The following is a 15050-nucleotide window of genomic DNA, read 5'->3' as shown; positions in this document are numbered from 1 at the left end:
ATGTGACATCTGAGGGCTGGCCAGGGCCCCGCGGAGGGGGGGGGGGCATTGGTTCAGCCAGGGCCATGCAGAGTGTGTGGGGGGCCAGGGTGGGGGTCAGTCAGGGCCCTGCGGGGTGGGGCGGGGCAGGTCTTTTTCAGGAGGACGGGGTGGGGGGGTGGTTGGTGGTGTCTGGCGTGGACAGTGGAGTCAGGCTGGATGAGGAGGCAGGGCCACCAGAGGGGCGGACAGTGAGGGACTGCCGGTGAGGGAGGGGTGCTCACAGGGACTTGAGCAAGAGGCTAGGGGGGGCTGAGCGTGGCTGGAGGAGCAGGGCTGCCCCCAGGTCAGTGTTCTTTGACCCAGTGACCGCCACCTGAGAATGGCCGTGGGTCTGCAGGAGGCTGGCCTGTCATTTGCCTGACCTGCGGGCTGTGCTCCCCGCTGGCTCCCACCATCATCTTGGTTTCACCGACAGAAGTGGGGAGCACTCTTCCTCCAGGCAATTTGCAAATAATAGAAGTACACACTGTTCTCTTTTAAAAACTGTTTACAGTTCTTAAAAAAACTTGTTTCAAAAAATAGCATTTGGGTCAACTAATTTATAGTATAATAAATAGAACCATCAGGTGCACGAGTATAATGAGCGAATCTTAATCATTCATCACTAAGTGTTGTGTTAAGATGTCTGAAATCTATAATATGGTTACTTTTGAAGACAACTTTCCTTTCAATGTGCTAAGAATAGGAGTGTGCCCTATTTCTAACAAATGGTTTCACGGTACCAGAAAATGAACCTCTATCACCATCTGAGAAACCATGTTTCTGCTTTTTTATTTTCAGTCACATCTTTCCTTTCATGTATTTTAATTTTAAAATGTCTAGGTTAAGAGAAAATTGCTTTTAAAAGGAAAGCAAATGGCTTACTTTTGTAAAAATTTTTAAGTTTTGAAAACAACTCTTTATTATGGAACATTTCAAGCACCTCCTCGGTGCCCAGCTTTGTCACACCCATGTCTGTCCCCATTGTCATGTGGCCTTCAGTCATTGGATTAGGGCCTGCCTGGCTCCAGTGTGACCTCACCGAGCTTGATCACATCTGCAATGACCCTGTTTCCAAATAAGGCCACATTCCCAGGTACTGGGGGTGAAGACTTCAAAACTTTTTGGGGGACACAATTCAACTCGCAGTAGCTGTTTTGAACTGGGATTAAGAGCACGGGCTTTGGAGTGAGGCCTGTTGTCAAGTCCCAAAGTCCTCGAATTCCAAGTGGTACCAGGCTGGCCAGGTTACCAGCTTGGTGCTGATAAAGACTGCCTCAGATGTTGTGCAAGGATCAGAGCGCGCGCAGGCCCCGAAGAGCGCCTGGCAGGAAACGCACTCAGTAGCTTGTCGCTTCTCCTCCCCCTTCTTTTCCTTTGCATTGTTGTTATTTATGGTGCTAGTAGTTATTAATAGAATGTGGTCAAAACAGGCCTCATCCAGAAGGCGAGATCACAGCAAGACCTGGAGGTGGTGAGGGGGGTGGCTGAGCTGAAATCTGGGCTGGGGGCCGGGGGGCTGATCCAGGGGGAGAAAATTGCTGGAGCAAAAACCTTAAGATGCTGTGGCGTTGCTCTGCTTTTCAGATTTTCAGCCTGGGCGCGAGAACAGAAGCTCCTGAGGGCTGAGGTTTGTCGTGTTCACAGATGTGGCCCAGACCCCTCGGACAGTGCCCGGCCCGCGGTCGGCGCTTCGTGCACAGCATAGTAGTTGCTAAAGAAATTAACTGATACAGAATTCTAATTGATCAGTACTAAACAAATATTCTCTGTGATGTGGTTCTGGAAAGCAACAGGGATGATGTCATTCCAGGCTGGTTTACTGGAAATCCCCCAACAACGGACCACCCATCTTCCACCCGCTTCCACCTGCCAACTCCTTTCACCTGCCACTTCTGATTACAAATTTTCCCAAGGGCTGTTCCTCAACCAGCACTTTTTTTTTTTTTTGGAAGTTTCTGGAAATTTTGTCAGCTGTTAAAAAGAAGACAAGGTGCAAAGAAAGATGGTACATAGGAATTCTCAAAATATCTTGGAATGGCTGCTTCTGGATTTTAAGAGGGTCAGGAGTGAGCTTATCAAATCCTCTGCTTCTCTGGAGGTGTGAGGGGCTGTGTTGGTGCTCCCGTCTCTCTGGTCTTTTCCACTCCCAGCGCCTGAAGCCAGCCTCATTTTTGTCTCTTTCCTCCGTCCTCCTCCCAAGGGAAGGGAGCTTGGCGCTTGTGCTGTTCCATGCTTTGCCGTCCCGACCAGTCGGGGCAGCCCTCTCCCGTGACCGCGGGTGCCGTGGGGGTCTGCGGGCGTCCACATCCCCTCCTCTGAGAAGGAGGTGCCCTTTGTGTCAGACAGGCGCACGCCCTCAGGGGCCTGCCTTCGGCGTCCTCTTCTGGAATACCTGGGTCAGAACTCAAAAGTTACAGTGTAAGGCAGAGAAGAGGGCTGCCTCGGAATCTGCGGACGGCGCTCCATTCTGCGGCGCCTCTCTACCTGGCTATTTCGGGGCACGGCTTCACGTGCTTGGAGCATGTCACCAGCCCCCCGATCCTAGTCCATGTCCTGGCCTTTACCGGCCACTCACCAGACGTCAGACGGACATTCGTGAAGCCCCTCTCAGGCCCAGCGAGGAGCCACTGTAAGCGTATGGAGATGAGTGGGGTGCTCTGCCCTCCCTGAGGGACTTGGGTGGCCGCTGCATCACTGAGGACAACGCCTGCTACTAACGTTGGCGAGTCCTTGAGTGTTCAGGGAGTGCCCTCACATGTGACAGCATGCGCACACGTATCTGTCCTTCTCGGTAACTGTACAGAGGGAAAAGCCAGGCCAGGAAAGGCGAGGGATGTTACGAGTTTCCTGGTGCTCAGGGCAGTGCTGAGAGCACATCTTCTGCCCCAGGTGCCAGGAGGCCTCCAGCGCCCCCCTCCGCCCAGGAAGGATGCAGGGTGGACCAGGCCGACGGGAGTGTGGCTCGGGGTTGCGTGAGGAGGGAGGCATCCGTCTGTGAGCAGGGGAGAGTCCAGCGAGCCTCCAGGGCAGAGGTGGCATTTGAGAGAGCAGTTGAATGTCTGCAGGTGGGAAGCAAGGTGGGGGACCCGCTCAGGCCGGTGGGCAGGTGTGGAAGGCCTGGCGCTTTGAGAAGGGCAGGGAGCATGTGGGTGGGAGGCTCAGCAGGAGAAAAGGGCTGCGGGGGCCCGGGGCCCGTGATGGTTTCTGAGCAGTGAAATGAGATGATGAGAATTTTTTTTTTTTAAGATTTTATTCATTTATTTGAGAGCGAGAGTGCACGTGTGCGAGAGAGAGAGAGAGAGAGAGAGAGACAGAGAGAGGGAGCTTGAGCTGGGGGAAGGGCAGAGGGAAAGAGAGCAGCAGACTCCCCACTGAGCAGAGAGCTTGAGCAGGGGCTCGATCCCAGGACCCTGAGATTATGACCTGAGATGAAGGCAGACGCTCAACCAACTGAGCCACCCAGGCACCCGAGATGGTGAGAGTTTTTGTTTAAAAATGCAACTTAATGGCTGTGACAAATGTAAACTGGAAGGGTCAGCGCTTTGGGCTTATCAACAGCTCGGGGAGCCTTGCTGGCCAGGAAGCCAAAGCGAGGAGGGCGCCAGGCGTGCATGTGCCGCAGGCAGGGGGATGCTCTCCCTCCTCGGGTCTTTGCTGGCCAGGCAGTCGCCAGGCCTCGTGCGCAGCAGGTGGAAGTTCCCTTGTCTTTACGGCTGAGGCTGTGGCCCTGAGCAGCCCAGGGCTTGGCGTCAGGCCATTTCTTATTTCTCCCAGGCCTCAGCAGCACAGTTTGGAAGAGGTATGAAGGACAGGAAGGGACCTGTTCTCAGGCCTGTGCGCTGGGCTAGGAGGGAGAGACTCTGCACCTGGAGGAGGGTCAGAAGCATTTCTTCCTGGGGCAGGGAGGAGGGGTACCTGGGGTGCGTGCGGTGGCTCTCGGCCTGGGGTAAAGGAGCACCAGTGACAGGTGGCAGTCTGGGACTATTGTGGTGGTGACCAGTGTCCCGGCAGGAGCAGGGGGAGGGAGAGGGCCAGAAGCTCCTGACGTTGGTGAGTGGGGGCAGCTGAGACCAATCCTGCATCTCCAACCTACCAGGCAGACGTAGGTGGCCCTTAGGCTCTGGTGAGAGCAGATGATTGTGATGCGGGCTTTCCAGAGAGGGAAGCCCATAATTGAAGTCAGAGCAGCATTTCAAAATGCTAGTCTTCTGATTCCCATCTGCGAGTTCCTTGGAGGTGGAGGTCAGCAGTATTTCAAGCACGGAGGGTTCTAGAAGGATCTAGATACCTGGCTTTTCTCTGACCTCCCTGCAGGAAGGATCTCAATACCTTTGAGAGCCAAGTGATAATCGTACCTCCCATGCCATTGCTGTGGTCGATGTTTAAGGTAAATTCTGTGCAGTGTGTTAAGTCCAAGAAATAAAATCAGGCTATGTCCACAATGGGGGGGGATTTTAGGGGTTTCCTGTGAATGTGTCTTAAGCATAGTCTTTATGCAGACTTATAACTATGCCAATTTTATAGGAAATTTTATGTGAAAAACAATTTTGTAACTCCTTCTAGATTTCTTTATAAACTGTGAAACTAATTTTCCAAGTATTTCCAAGTATTTCCTTACGGGTTGGAGTTTTCTCCAGCTTACTTTGAAAGTAAATCCTATGGAATCCACCTGTGGATTACTTTGATTGTCTCCCTTCCCAGAAAGGCTGCCTGCTGAGTTTTTCTTCCCCAAAGACAGAAGGATTCAGTAAGAAAGTAACAAATGTAGCCAAAATACCCAAAGGATTTTACTTGTTCAGGGCAGAGTGTCTAAGCTCATTACTTGCATCTTGGACTGGGTATTCTGTGTCATGGGGACCATCCTCTGTAGCATCTGTGGCCTCTACCCACCTGGTGCCAGTACTACACACCCCACCCCCACCTCTAGTGGCGACAACCGAAAATGTCTCCACTTTGCCACATGTCCCCTAGGGTCCAACATCTCCCTAGGTTGATGAGCCAGTGGTTTAAGAGGACTGTCTGCTCATGCAAGTGTTTCTGTAGGAGAATCTAAGAAATGTCATTGGTTCAATAAATCTGTTGTTTCTCTTAGAGATTAGAATATAAAACAGAACGGATGCCCTCCATTTCTGGAACAGATGTGGTTCGTGTTGATACGCTCTTTCATATTCATCACTCATTTGTTCACAAGCCTTTGGGTGCCCTGAGCTCCTCCTTGGTGTGAGGGCCACGGTGGGGGCGGGGGGGGGCAGGCCCCGCCGATGCCAGTATGCCTGCTGCTCAGGGGGTCCCCTCGAGCCTGCCGGGGAGCAGGGCTCTGCAAACACCTGAGGCTCATCCCGCAATGGCGCCCAGGTGGTTTCTCTCAGGTCAGTTAGGCTTTTCCCTCAGAATCCTTCCTTCATCGGGCTGAAGTGGCACTTTTCCTTCATTCTAGAAGGGCACCGAGAGGACACCTAACAGAACCCTGTCTTTTATCACTTGCTGGAAGCAGCTCCTGGATCACAGCCCTCCGTCTGGTGAGTGGCTGCCGCCCTGGACGAGCTCCTGCGGGTGTGCCCCGAGCCCGGGCATGGGCACGTGTGCCCTGGACGAGCTCCTGCGGGTGCGCCCCGAGCCCGAGTGTGGGCACATGTGGCCGGACGAGCTCCTGCGGGTGCGCCCCGAGCCCGGGCATGGGCACGTGTGCCCTGGACGAGCTCCTGCGGGTGCGCCCCGAGCCCGGGCGTGGGCACGTGTGCCCTGGACGAGCTCCTGCGGGTGCGCCCCGAGCCCGGGCGTGGGCACGTGTGCCCTGGACGAGCTCCTGCGGGTGCGCCCCGAGCCCGAGTGTGGGCGCGTGTGGCCGGACGAGCTCCTGCGGGTGTGCCCCGAGCCCGAGTGTGGGCGCATGCGCACAGCCCCGCCCTCCCCGTGGGCGGGACTGCGCCTCGTGGGAGGAGAAAACGTTAACACATCTCTGTAAACGGTCCAGGTTCTGAGGCCGAATAGACACAGCCCACACCCACACGTGGTGGAGTCAGTGCACACTCGTGTGCGCCATGCAAACCGGCGGTGGGATGAAAACAGGCTTTGAGTTTCAGAACTGTCTTACGAGCTTTGTGCCTTTTTTGCTTTCTCCCAAGTGTTATCGTTAACCTAAGTCACAGTCACAGTCACAGTTGTTTCTGTGGGGAAATGGACCCATGTGCTCTCATATTTGGCCTCTTAGGAGATCAAAAAAGCGACGCTTGGCACGAAAATCTGCACACCAATTTTTCATTAAATTCTATTTAATAGTGGAGAGAGGTGAAGTTTATGAATCAAGTCATTAAGCGTTTTTTTTCTGATGATGGAAAAAGGGATAGAATTCATGTTCTTCATTTGGGGAGAAATATCTGAGTGGGGAACTGCGTGCAGATTTTTAATGAATATGTGCTGAAAGACATGGTATTTTAAAGAACGTCTTTAACAAAATGGTCGATAATAAGATTTATTTTAATTTTTCAATCTGCCAAAAAAAAAAAACCCCAAAACAAAAAAATCAAACTATACTCATATATATATATATATATATATATATATATATATATATATATATATATATACACACACAGTGTCGACATTTTCAGAGCACTTACATTAGGAAACATTGTGTTTCTTCTCAACCATATGACAATACTGTATATGCCACAATAAAATTTACAAAAACAATCGCATCAGCAGTCATACAAACGTCATGATTTTACATTTCAATACACAAGAAAAAAATAGACATCTTCCCGGCACTTTTGTTTCCTCATAACCGCTGCCTGTTTCCAGTCTAGCAGAGCAGGTCTCCACACGTGCTTTCAGACACTTCAGCTTTTAAAACCTAACGGTGGCTATTTTAGAAGTCCTACCCTCTCCAGATCCAAACTTAAATGAGAAATTTGCCATTTAAAAATAACAACCAATGGTTTATTAATGGGTACGGTGAAGCTTCCCCACCACGATGTGTAAAAAATTGCATGAAAGTAAAAATAAATAAAGCTGTTGTAAAGCAGTTTTGTTTACATTATAGTTCAGAACAGACACTTAAACATAAAACTGTCATTAAAGTTTTATAAAGTAATTATTTATATCCAAATTACAACTGTTCGACAAATCTAATGAAAACAAACTGATTTGGTAAAGGTCCAAAGACTTTCACGCCCCAGCACCGTGTGGCTCCAGCTGCCATGGGCCGCGGTGATGACATGTCGCGTGTTCTGACATAAGGCACTAGGTCTGAAGAGGCCATGCACTCGCCTTATGTCATATTACCTGTTACAGACCAGTGAATTCTTTGAAATGAAAAGTAATAAAAATTTCAGGACACAGTGCACTTTAATAACATACAGCATTTGAAATCGTTCAGACAAAGTCTGAAAACAGTCTTTTAATGCAAGCCTGAATCTTCAAACACATAAACTCTGTTTCTTATGCTCAGTTTCAATATCACTGGAAAAAATACCCATCACTAAACCCTGATATACATTCTTAGCCATTCGACTGTCATCTGTCACGGTCAGTGTTCATGAGGCAAAGCGTGACCCAGAATCTCTGTTCAGGTTCTCCTCCAAGGGCTTCTCCGCTCACAGTGGTCATTCTGCTTCCGCCTCCTTCTGTTTGGGACCTGTCGGGAGATGGAGAAATGAAAGTGTCAAAGCAATGGAAAAATACGTGGCAGCTGGGCCTGTCCTACACACAGCAGCTGTGGTTCCCCCCCCCCCCCCCGCTTGGTGGTCTTAACCCATATTCTGCAGTGCCTTAGGAGAATGTTCTAGATGTTGGGAGGCAGGGACAGGAGATGAGCAGGTGGCTCCAAGCACCTCTCCCCCACCTGCAGTCACAGCAGCCCACTTCGAGTCTGTGCTACATGTCAGAAGTCGAAATATGCAAGATTTAGTTTGGAAAAAGAAAAGGGTTCTAGCAGAACTGCTAGAATTTGTGAAAGAAGGAACGCACGTGTTGTAGTGGAGGACGCCCGTGTTGTAGTGGAGGACGGCACGTGTTGTAGTGGAGGACGCCCGTGTTGTAGTGGAGGACGCCCGTGTTGTAGTGGAGGATGCCCGTGTTGTAGTGGAGGTGCACGGTACTGCTGTCACACAGCGCACCTCCTTCCTTGTGCTTCGCTTTACTGCACTTGGCAGATTAGTTCTTACAACTGAAGGTTTGCGGCAACCCTGCATCGAGCCAGCCTGCTGCGCTGTTTTCCGACCAGCATTTGTTCTCTGTCACATTCTGGTAATTCTGTGTTTCAAAGTTTTTCATATTTTACTTGTTATGGTGATTTGTGATCACTGATCTTTTTTTAAAGATTTATTTATTTGAGAGCAAGAAAGAGGCAGGGGAAAGGAGGGGAGGGGCAGAGGGAGAGAATCTTTCAAGCAAACTCCCCACTGAGCATGGAGCCCAACACGGGACTTGATCCCACGACCCAGGAGATCATGACCTGAGTGAGCTTCACCAGCTGAGCCACCCAGGCGCCCCTCAGTGATCTCTGATGTTACTATTTTAACTGTTGGCAGCATGAACCACACACAAACATAAGACAGCAGCTTAATAAATGTGTGTGTTCTAACTGCTCCCCTGACGAGCCATTCCCTGATCTCTCTCCCTCTCCTCAAGCCTCCCTAGTCCCTGGCACACAGTAATATTGAAATCAGTCCAATTAACAACCTTACGATGGCCCCTAGTATTCAAGGGAAAGGAACAGTCCACCACATATCTTTCACTTTATATCAAAAGCTAATTAAGCTTAGTGCGAGAAAGGCATGTCAAAAGCCAGGCCTCTTTTAACAAACAGCCAGGTTGTCAATGCAAAGGAAAAGTTTTTGAAGGAAATCGAAAGTGCTACCCCAGGGACACCTGGCAGGCTTGGTCGGAAGAGTGTGTGACCCTTGGTCTTGCGGTCGTTAGTTGGAGCCCCATGTTGGGTGTAGAAGATTACTTAAATAAACTTAAAAAAAAAAAAAAGTGCTACTCCAGGGAACACACGAATGATTAGGGAAACAGCCTTATTGCTGCGTGGAGAAAGGGGCAGTGGTCTGCCCAGGAGACCACACCAGCCACATGCTCCCTTAAGCCAAAGCCTCATCCAGAGCCGGCCCGGACTCTCCTCGGTTCTAGGACGGCTGAGAGGTGAGGACCTGCAGAAGGAACGTCTGAAGCTGGCAGAGGCCGCGTCAGGAGGCTCAAGGAAAGACGCCGTCCCCGTAACACAGGAGCGCAAGGTGAAGCAGCAAGCTTTCCAGAAGCTCCAGCTAGGATCACCGATGAAGGTGGCCGCACTAAACCACAGACTGTCCGCGCAGACGAGACAGCCTGCTCTTGGAGGAGACGCCAGCGAGGACTTTCGCAGCCGGAGAGGAGAAGGCAGCGCCTGGCTTCAAGCTTCAAAGGACAGGCGGACCCTCCTGTGAGGGGCTAATGCGGCTGGTGACCTGAGGCGGAAGCCGGTGCTCGGTGACCTGAAAACCCTAGGGTGCTTAAGACTGATGCTAAGTCCCCTCCGTCTGTGCTCTAGAAACGCAACAACTAAGACACAGCCAGAGGGCAGAACCAGGCGTGGAGCCCGAAGACGGCACGGAGCTGCTGCAGAGTCCGGACCGAACGTGAGCGGACGAGGAGCCGCTGCTTCGGGCCGCGCCAAGCAAGGGGCTTCCCGGATGCGGCTCGTCCTGGCGGAGACGCCGAGACGATGCTTGAAACGACCACCGAGGATCGAGAAGGTGACCGCAGCTCAGCCGACGAGGCAGCGGCAGGGCTCGGGAGGACGGACTCCAATTCTGAAGGCAGTTCTGCTGCGGGTAAAATGCCACCCGGCAGCACCGGCCGCGGCAGAGAAACCGTGACGGACGAGCCGTCGAGGCGGCGAACCGCACGCCTGTCTTACGAACCTGCACGGCCGCGCCGGCCTCCAGCGCCCAGCACCCTGATGGGTCGGCAGCGCCGCCCAGACCCTCCAGCTGCGGCAGGACTGACTCGCCGAAAGCTCGGATGGCAGTTAGCACATTCTAGCAATAAAGTATCGTTCAATGAAGGCATGTCCGTTGTCGTTTTAAAATTCCTTGGACCCGCTTTATTGCGATATGCGCTTTACTGCAGTGGTCTGGAACCGACCCCGCGGTGTGTCCCACATGCGTCTGTACACACTCCTGAGAACGTTTTAAAGTGTTAGGTCTGTGGATATTTGCACGTAACACCTATCGGGCTGGTGCGTTTCCAAACAGGTTGCTGGGAACGCCACCTTTTTTCTCATCTCAGCAGCTTCTCCTGTGTTAGCTTCAGACACAAGGAGACTTTTGGAAGAGCTGAACAGTCTCTAAGAACAAGGGCTGACCAGCTGTGGCTCCTGCCTTCAGACGACGGCCTCACTGGTGCTGTGTGTGCACGTGCGGTTCGTTTGGACCGTCTGAGTTTTACAAGGAGCTGCTGAAGAGAAACACTACAGCGAATCAGCATCCTCAGTGGAGGACTGTGTCCGTCAGCTGTTGAAAAGAAGAACCTCTGGTACCTTTTCTTCGTGTCACGGTGGACGCTTTCTGAAAGGGCCTCTCACTGACTGGTCCGCGAACACCCACCCTGCGGGGCGGCTCCCGGGTCCGGCGGGGCCTCGCGGCGCACAGACGGCTTCGTGCATGCTTCTGGGTTCAGGTCAGAGTCTCGGAGGGCTGCAGGGCCTGTGCGAGTCTGCTCGCTCTGCAGCTCACTGGGCAGAGGCCAAAGGAGGCGAGCAGCTTGCCCACTCAGGCAGCTCCCAGGGCACGAGGGGCACCAGGCGAACCGGCTGGACTCCTCGTCTGATGCTTACACCGCGCCGTGCCGCCCGCGTGTGAGCGTCTCAAGGGCTGCTGATCCGAGGCCGGCCGGCCCTGTGGTCCAGGAGAGTGCTGATCCAGATGTTCACTTGGAGCATTTCCTAGCGTTCTACACGCTCCATGGTAGAGAATTCTAATTCACTACTATCTTTAGCAAGTTATTTCTATGGAAACGCACATTCCAAATTCTGGTTGTGGAACAGGGTTCCTCCCCACAGAGCAGTATTAGGGACTTAGAATTTTTAAAATATCAAATGTGGATGGAAATGTAAACTCATCCAGCCCAACTTTCTCACTTTAATTGAAAAACTTTAAAACAATTGTTTTAAAGTAAGCTCTATACCAACGTGGGGCTTGAACTCACAACCCCGAGATCAGCAGTCTGATGCTCTCCTGATTGAGCCAGTCAGGCGCCCCAGGCAACATGCTCATTCTTACGGCCTGTGACACGAGGCATAAAGAGGCTGAACAACTTGACTTGTTCGGTCTTGAGTTTGCAGTGCACAAAGAATCTTGGCCACAGGACGGAGGAGGGCTGAAGTTCACCCTGATGCTGCCGAGCATATGTGTGCCTTGGCCCAGGCCCGCTGCCCGGGAAAGGGGTGCCTTTTTCTGAAGGTGCCGAATTATGTGCCTGCAAGGACGAGTCTGCCCGGGAGGAGGCCTTTTCCCACCGTGCACCAGGAGCTGTGTTATGTTGTCGGTTAGCGTCATCGCACGCCCTGACTGGTCTTGCTCCTCTGCTCGATGTCACGTGTGTGAGGTCGAATACAGCAAGGTGTGTTCACGGTCAGTGCTGCGGGAGGTCATGCAGTCGGCTTCTGCTAGGTGTCTGGGTTATTTCCGGTTTGGGGTTATTACAAATAATACTGTCCACAGTCTCACATTCATTTAGTCATTTTATCAGTTTTCATGATTATGAGGAATATCGGGAATTTCAGGTTCCCTAACAGCTGAAGTTGAAAATGACTGTCCGAGGGCCCGTCTGCAGAGTTTCCGATTCTGCGGACAGCGTCCAGGTGCTGCTGCTCTACGGGCGTCACGGCGTGGGCGGGAGGTTTCTCCCTGTGGCGGGATCCCTCTAAGATGGGCATCTTTAGGTTACAAGCCAACTGAACCCTAGTCTTGGCTAGTTCGATTTCATTCTAGTACACGCACACTTTACTGTTTGACGTACACCTGAAACTCCCAGGAGTGACTTAGTCTGCGGTCTTGGCCTGTCTTGGCACAGCTCAGTCTGGCCCAAGGCTGGATTGTTTGTGCTTAAAGGGGGTGGGAAGGGAGGAGAAAGAGAGGGCTGGTGTTTTAGGACCCTTCATCCCACCTCTATGAAACATGGCACAAAGGAGACACCAACCCCTCTTTTTTTGGAGCCCCCTCCTCCCCTCTCCCTGCATGCTCCCTGACCGTGGCCTAAGCACATGCTCAGAGCTGATCTGGCAGAAAACGAGGTTAGTCATTTGCTGTTTGGTAGTTAATGTAATTTCCAATACACAATTAATGGAAAAAAATTTGTGTTTAGGTCTTCTGTTTTATATACTCAAAACACTAGTAAGTTGTGTTTTTTTTTTTTAAGGATAGATGATGGTTTCAATAGTTAGAACCCAATGAATTTCCCTCCTATGTTTTCCAGGAAATAGTCCTAAAAATAAAGCAAAACTGAAGAGATCTTAGCTTTTTAATGGAAAAGGTTATGAATCTGGCAATGAAACCTCAATTATCCAGGCACTGTGGTCGTGGATAGGATGCTCCTGAGAATACTTTCTATAAACTTTTCTCTCTCACCCAACTAGAGCACCATAACTACAAAGAACAGCCGCACAGAAAGCGAACATGGTGCGGAGGCATGAGTGGGGAAGCAGCGGTTGGCGGCCCCCCGCCCTGCTCCCCGCTCGGCCTGCGCTCTAAGGGAAAGGCCCGCAGCCGGGACGCATACCTGCGGGTGTGAGTATCAGGGCTTGCAGAATGTCCGACAGGGAGATAATACCCACGATGCTGTCTGCTTCGTTTACTACCACCAGCCGATGCACCTGCAAACGAGAGAAGTAGCTCCCATGTCAGGTTTACAGAAGGTTCTGCCTACAACGGGTATTAGCAAATGCGTCTTTCATATAGTATACAAGGAATACGTCCCACAAATAAGAGACAGAAATGGCGTCCAGAACCATGAACGGTCTTAGGCTCCAAAGTTAAAATGCAATGCTGACTTTACTTGTAGGAAAAATTCACCAGCTGTGTCCCGCTGTTCTCAAATTTTAGAATATTAACGTATGAATGATATAATCCAAACCAATGAAGTACAATGTAGCCATAATATTCTCTTAAACAGAATTTTGCATTTTTAAAGTAGTATTTCAGTTTCTAATAGCTATCCGCCACTGATTTACATGGGAAAGATGTCCAAATGAACGCTGGAACAGAACAGGTCATGGTTCACTGTTTTATAGTCTTTTCTCCCTGAAGTTCAGACATTAATACATTCATATAGTTCAGAGGATAAATGAACTATAATAAAGTGAAACAGAGTACATTCACATCTCATGTTCTACTCAGGTCTTTTATAAACGAATGGCCGGTGCTGTGAGGTGTCACTCGAACAAAGCACCCTTCACACAGGAGAGGAGTGAGCAGGCATCGAGCTTCTCTGAGCCCTCACTTCCGAGCTTTAGCACTGAGGCCTGAGGTGACCACACGCCCGCTGGTTGCCCTGGAGACGATCTTCCTCTCCCTATGGAACATTATCCCCTCAACACACACCGTGAGTTGGAAAGAGATGGAAAGGGAAGGAATTCTGTTTTTAGGTTTGTCTCTGATACTGTGTTGGGGATGCTTTTCACATCTTAGCTTGCTTTGGGTTAAAAAAAATCACTTTGTTCTTTCTCATGACATGACTTTTAAAAGCTCCTCTAGGGGAGTCTGCTGGCTCAGTCAGAAGAGCCTGCGACTCTTGATCTTGGGGTCCTGCGTTCGAGCCCCATGTTGAGTGTGGAGATGACTTAAACTTTAAAAATTTCTCTAAAAAAACCTTAGGGTCTTCAGTAATCCTGCGATACAATCCAATTATTGAACTATAATTATAAATTAAAATGGCTGGTATCTAGGAGCAGAGAATGCTGTATTGTCAATGGGAGACACAATTTGTTGTTAACGTTCAATAATGCTAACTAAATAACTCTCTTTTGAACTACTGAAGGTCAAGGGGTGGGCATCTCACCCAGAGAATTAATTCTACCAGGCAGAAATGACCACCAAAAACATTTCCTTGTCCCTTGTTGCCGCGTCTAAACTAGTGAATGCTCCTGGGTATCAAAAAGCTGGTGTGGTATTTATGTCATATAAATAAACCAAATCGTTGCTGATACTGGAGGCCCTTTCTCCAACAGCTATATTTAAGCTAAAATTGGCCTTGGTCCCCTGGTAAGGAGCCACTGGGTGAAAGAAATTATTTTAATGGGGGAAAAAAGTCAAGATGCGTAATGAGAAGCGTTGAATGACATCTTTATTTTCCTCAATGACCCCTTTCCTATCACAAAGAAATATCTGTTGCTCACCAGATAAACTGAGAGGACGAGCCAATTACCTTTTTTCTTTTACCTGAGAGTAATATATGCTCAAACAAGAGAGCTCGGAGCGGAGGAGCACCGTGCTCTCCGTGTTCTCCGCGTTAGCCAGAGCTCCGCCGCCCAGGAACAGCCGCTGTTAGTACTGCGCTGTGGGCCCTTCTAGCTTCTTTTCTACACACATATATGCATGTAAATGCACAGAATTATACGATATACAGTAACTGGCTTTTTCTCTTCTAGAATGTTTCGCTGTTATGAGGGATTCTAACATATGGGCGTCCATTGTCCTTATAAATAATTAGGATCATTACCTATGATCTTCAAAAGGCACATAATTCTAAGGACTTTGATAAAAAGTTAAGATGTGTTCCTAACTCAATGAAAACTCTTTGGAAAACGAGTGATGGATATTAAATTCAGGTAGAAAAAGTTAAGAATTCATATTGAGATGCTAGTGAAATACATTTCAAAAGCCACAGCAGAGGTAATGGGGGTGGGGGACCCCCATAGGGTGAGCACAAGGCAAGGCGGCAGTCTTCAATACACAATGATGAAAATGGGGCTGTGTTTCTATCTGACGGCTCCAGCAAGGGGGCTGTATTCTGATGCGACCCCTACTTCATATGTAATGTTAAGATCG

The 15050-nt window shown here is 50.1% G+C and overlaps 1 protein-coding gene and 1 long non-coding RNA gene across 5 annotated transcripts in view; one reads left to right on the top strand and one right to left on the bottom strand.

The window, feature by feature from the left end:
* Positions 1-15050, top strand: part of LOC148110324 (uncharacterized) — a 47197-nt gene that overhangs the window by 25911 nt on the left and 6236 nt on the right. The window lies entirely within an intron of this gene.
* The window catches only part of PRKAG2 (protein kinase AMP-activated non-catalytic subunit gamma 2), a 256153-nt gene continuing 247583 nt past the window's right edge, over positions 6481-15050 (bottom strand). For all 4 annotated transcript variants that reach the window (XM_045792281.2, XM_045792282.2, XM_045792283.2 and 1 more), the window contains 2 exons: positions 12784-12877; positions 6481-7660 (listed from right to left, as the gene is read on the bottom strand). In XM_045792281.2, coding sequence (XP_045648237.1) covers positions 7629-7660; positions 12784-12877 — 126 coding nt within the window. In that variant the 3' untranslated portion in view covers positions 6481-7628. The remainder of the gene's footprint in view (positions 7661-12783; positions 12878-15050) is intronic.

Source organism: Ursus americanus, chromosome 3 (genome assembly GCF_024610735.1).
Source record: "Ursus americanus isolate L20-20 chromosome 3, mUrsAme1.1.p, whole genome shotgun sequence".
In the NCBI taxonomy this organism is placed as follows: Eukaryota; Metazoa; Chordata; class Mammalia; order Carnivora; family Ursidae; genus Ursus; species Ursus americanus.
This window is presented reverse-complemented; position numbering and strand designations above follow the sequence as displayed.